Source organism: Carya illinoinensis, chromosome 6, assembly GCF_018687715.1.
Source record: "Carya illinoinensis cultivar Pawnee chromosome 6, C.illinoinensisPawnee_v1, whole genome shotgun sequence".
NCBI lineage: Eukaryota > Viridiplantae > Streptophyta > Magnoliopsida > Fagales > Juglandaceae > Carya > Carya illinoinensis.
In genome coordinates this window covers 7519148-7523092 of record NC_056757.1, presented here as the reverse complement: position 1 = coordinate 7523092, position 3945 = coordinate 7519148, and the positions used below count along the sequence as shown (strand labels likewise).

Here is a 3945-nt window from a genome sequence, read left to right as displayed (position 1 = left end):
AATTCTCAAAAATGAAAAGAACAAGTCGAGTGTAAAGATGTCCTCAGCAATGCAAACCCAGATGCTGGAGAAGGCAACAATGATTTAGGCCTACACACCGACCTATCCAAACCAGAATTTGGATCCAACCCAATCAACAGGAAACCACACAATAACTCAACCCAACCCAACCTGTAACTTTCAGATTGGGTCAAACTCATTCTCCTTACTCTGCTTTCGATCCTCCCCTCCCCTTTCATCTCCCCTCCCTCCTCTGCCTCGGCTACGAACCAGGGCTCCGAAGAGTACAATGTGATTCCTTTAAAGAACTCAGTTTCGGTGCTGTCCTGATTTTTCTTGTCTATACTCTTCCTATTGTGATCAGGTACTAGATTTCAGTTTTGGTTTTGATCTTCGTCAAGAAAATGTTTGTTTCATTAAGCCCACCTCAAATGCCGCCACCTTAAACCCATCTCAAATCTATCTCTTAAACCCACTTCAAATCTCTATCCAAGACCTTCATGACCCCCACCAACAACAATCACAGATACTGGTCCGACCTCAACCATGCCAAGACCCCTGCCATCTGGGACCTCAAGCCAAAAAACCTCTTTGATGATACGGCGCTGCTCAACCCTGACAACAACAACAATGTTGCGATACAGTTCGACGACTCTGTCAACAACAACAACTCTGTGGTCGCCGCAACTGCCATGATGCTCCAGCAGGAGCTCTTGATCATGTCCAGTAGTGTGGCCAGAGTAGGAGATTTTGGGTTGATTCCAAGAGATGTTAGCCTTGTTAGGGATTGAAGACGAGACAAAAATGGAGAATAGTGAGGCGTCAATTCTTTTTCTTCGTGATCTCGAGTCACGGGTTGATTGGTTTTAACGTGTATTAACTCAGTAAAGGGTTTGAGCCACTGAACCCAACTAAAGTCAGTTGGGCCCAAGTCGGGCCTTTCGGATTGATCGGGCCAGGCCCTTTTATGCACAGCCCTACAATGATTTACTATTGAACCATGACATCTTGGAGATGCTAAAGATATGGTGCAAGTTATACTTTTTGTGTGTGAAATCACGTGTAATATTTAATTAATTAGATGAAATGTAGAGTCAAGGTTCAAAATCATCACCTGTCTCAAAAGTTTAATATTTATTTTATATCTTACCATTGTGCAACATAATTTACAGTTGAGAATAAAAAATAAAAAATAAAAATAAAATAAAAATAAAAAAAAAGGGGGCGGTAGCCCTGAGAGTTTCTCCCTCTTTGCTCTCTTTTCAGCAATAGAGACAGGAAACGGAAGAGCAAGAAAACGGCTGTCCATTCCTAAGCTAACAAGCAACGGCCGAGCGAGCTGTCACGCGAATAAAGAAATGCTATACCGTTGATCTTGATTGCTTGTGTTCAAATTATCTATGTTTCTATCTTGTTTCATATGCAACAGGAAATTTTATATAATCTGGAGAAGATATCTTGACTTCCTTGCGAGTGGATCAAAGCTGTAAAAGTATGCTTAATTGTTGAGTATCTCGAAGGCCATATTTGGTGTTTTCGACTGCAGATCCTGAAAATTGGCATTGCTCGGGATGGTCAAGTCTTTACTGAAAGTCAACTTTTCGTGCAGGTTGGATACAGCTAATCTCAATATTGTCCTCAGAGGAAAAGAAAAACTGGAACTAGAGTTCTACGACACAATTATGGAAACCTAAGTCGTGTACAATTTGATCACAGCTAACTCAATGCATAGGATGGCTTACGCGGCTTATTAGCCAGTGGAGAGCATCCTTGTCTGCCATTATACAATTGACTCTGCTTCTTAAACATTTCATCACCCAATTCCCCAGATGGTCCAACTTTTTGTGGATTTCCCACCCACCAAATATATTGAATAATCGATGTTAATGGACATTCTGCCACTAAAAGCTCTAGGAAATGACAATTACTAATGGTAATCTGGGTAAGATTTTCAAGTTAATATATCTCCTAATTCCCACTTTATTTAGACTGCAACTGCTGAGAAACTTCGAGGTGCTTAGTGCTCTAGCTTTTGAGTGGCTAGGATACCCTGATCATCATAACCAGGGGCATGAAATTGACTAGTTCAGGAATATGCCAGCATATATATAAATATTTGAGAAATGCAGTTTTTCATTTGAAGTTTTTTCATCCTTAATCACTCTTGCTAAAGAGTAGAATTCATTTATATCTTTCCTGTCTACGTATCTTTGCAAAAGAATGTTCCTGCGGGACCACGTAATATCCATTAGAGTGAAGGTACTCGTCTTGATCAAGGAAAAAGGGGAGGGACCATAATGGGGGTTCTTCATTTTTTTGTCTAACCGAACGTTTCCTTTTTGATGCAACAATCCAACTGGAAGAGGGACAAAAACTGAACATAAAATGAAAGAAAGGCACTAAATTAACAAAGCATTCTAAGATCATACGCTTGTTTAAGATCCTAATACAAGCAATAACAACTGGATTTGCAACATCATTCAACTTGAGTTGAATTTGGATTGCTCTTTATTTATTTCCTAGCTATAAACAAGCTATGCTATGCAAAGCTATCCTCTCTTGTATACTAAGTTGCTCAGAGATTTCACTACAGACCCATGCCAGCATGTCAATGAACAATGTCAAGTTTATTCCCTAGCTCCCAAGTTCCTCGTCCTTGAGGTGGTCTTTGTCAGAAACAGCTTCAAAGGTGACATCCAGGAAATAGAGCATGAAAACCAGGACAAAGCAAGAAAGCAACATGGGGATGGGACCAAAGATCCACAAAAACAGAGGGAAAGAGAAGTAGAAGGCTCGCAAGCCTAAAGACCAGAAATAGCTGCCCCTATTCACAGTCCTGGCTACATACTCGGCTGTGAGATTCTGATAGTGCTCATCTGATGACATCTTCCTGAAGGGCACGTTGATGAGGATGCTTGCATGGCTGTAGTACCTTATTGACTGCACGTTGAAAAAGAAAGCAACCAAGAAGCAGACCAATATGGAGAAGAACTTTATGGAGAAGCCAAGCTCGCTTCTGTCTCCAAACACAAGAAATGTCGATTTGTCCCAGCTACCGCTCGTCATCAAGAGGGCAATGAGAGAGCTGAGCATTATTGCAGTAGAAGCCAATAGGGTCGATGCCATTATGTTGTTTCTGAGTGTCTGCACAGCAAGAACGCCATTCTTGGACACGTCCTGCGCGCATAGCCACGTATACACACGCTTGCATCATCATCATGCATGATATTTGCATAACTTTAATATATATATTATATCGATTGATTTGAAACCGATTAATTGATCCCATTTCGCATGTAACAAGGAAAGATAAATCCACGGGAAAGGAGAAGATGAATTTTATTACCTCCATCATAGCGCGGACCCAGAAACGGCGATTGACGGCATTGATGCCGATGACAGTCTTGTTGGGGTGCTTCATAACACGATGGAGGAGCCAGAAGTGATATGCCATCATTAAAGCAAGGCCTGCAGGAACTAAAACGTAATCAAGAACTTTTTCCTCCATCGATATAGCTCGAAAACTACGTCTCAAGCGTGTACGCGGAGATGAGAGAGAGAGAGAGAGAGAGAGAGAGAGAGAGAGAGAGAGAGAGAGCGAGGGAGGGGGAGAGTCCAATTGTAATACGGTTGTTATATGTGTGGACGGAGTAAATTCGGAAGATAAGAGATACAAACAAGAGGAGTAGATGGGGGGTTTTATACACAAACGCATGGCTTTGCGGTTTGTATGTATTTATTGAATAATTCTACTTATAAAACCATTTTCTTCATATTACCATCCTCATTAATTTGTTATCGTGATGACAAATATCTGTAAAATGATTTACTGATTACGAATGATTGTCAAATCTCTTAATAAACTTTCAAAATATATCATTGAATTCATTACCAAACAATAATAGTACTGCCATAAATTTCAAATCATGATCCCGTCCTAAATCT

General features: G+C 40.6%; 1 protein-coding gene across 1 annotated transcript; it reads right to left on the bottom strand.

Moving 5' to 3' along the window:
* Positions 1-2381: 2381 nt before the first annotated feature.
* On the bottom strand, positions 2382-3701 carry LOC122312860. The gene is made up of 2 exons (XM_043127519.1): positions 3347-3701; positions 2382-3177 (listed from the first exon to the last, which is right to left on the bottom strand). Exons 1-2 carry the CDS (start codon positions 3506-3508, stop codon positions 2635-2637), a joined length of 705 nt encoding a protein of 234 aa, XP_042983453.1. The 5' UTR covers positions 3509-3701; the 3' UTR covers positions 2382-2634.
* Between the last annotated feature and the right edge of the window lie 244 nt (positions 3702-3945).

Excerpts from the sequence above, each read along its gene's own strand:
- LOC122312860 (XM_043127519.1), bottom strand. The coding sequence starts at position 3,508 with ATGGAGGAAAAAGTTCTTGATTACGTTTTAGTTCCTGCAGGCCTTGCT. Across the intron at positions 3,178-3,346 it reads GGGTCCGCGCTATGATGGAG|GACGTGTCCAAGAATGGCGT; the intron begins GTAATAAAATTC and ends CTATGCGCGCAG.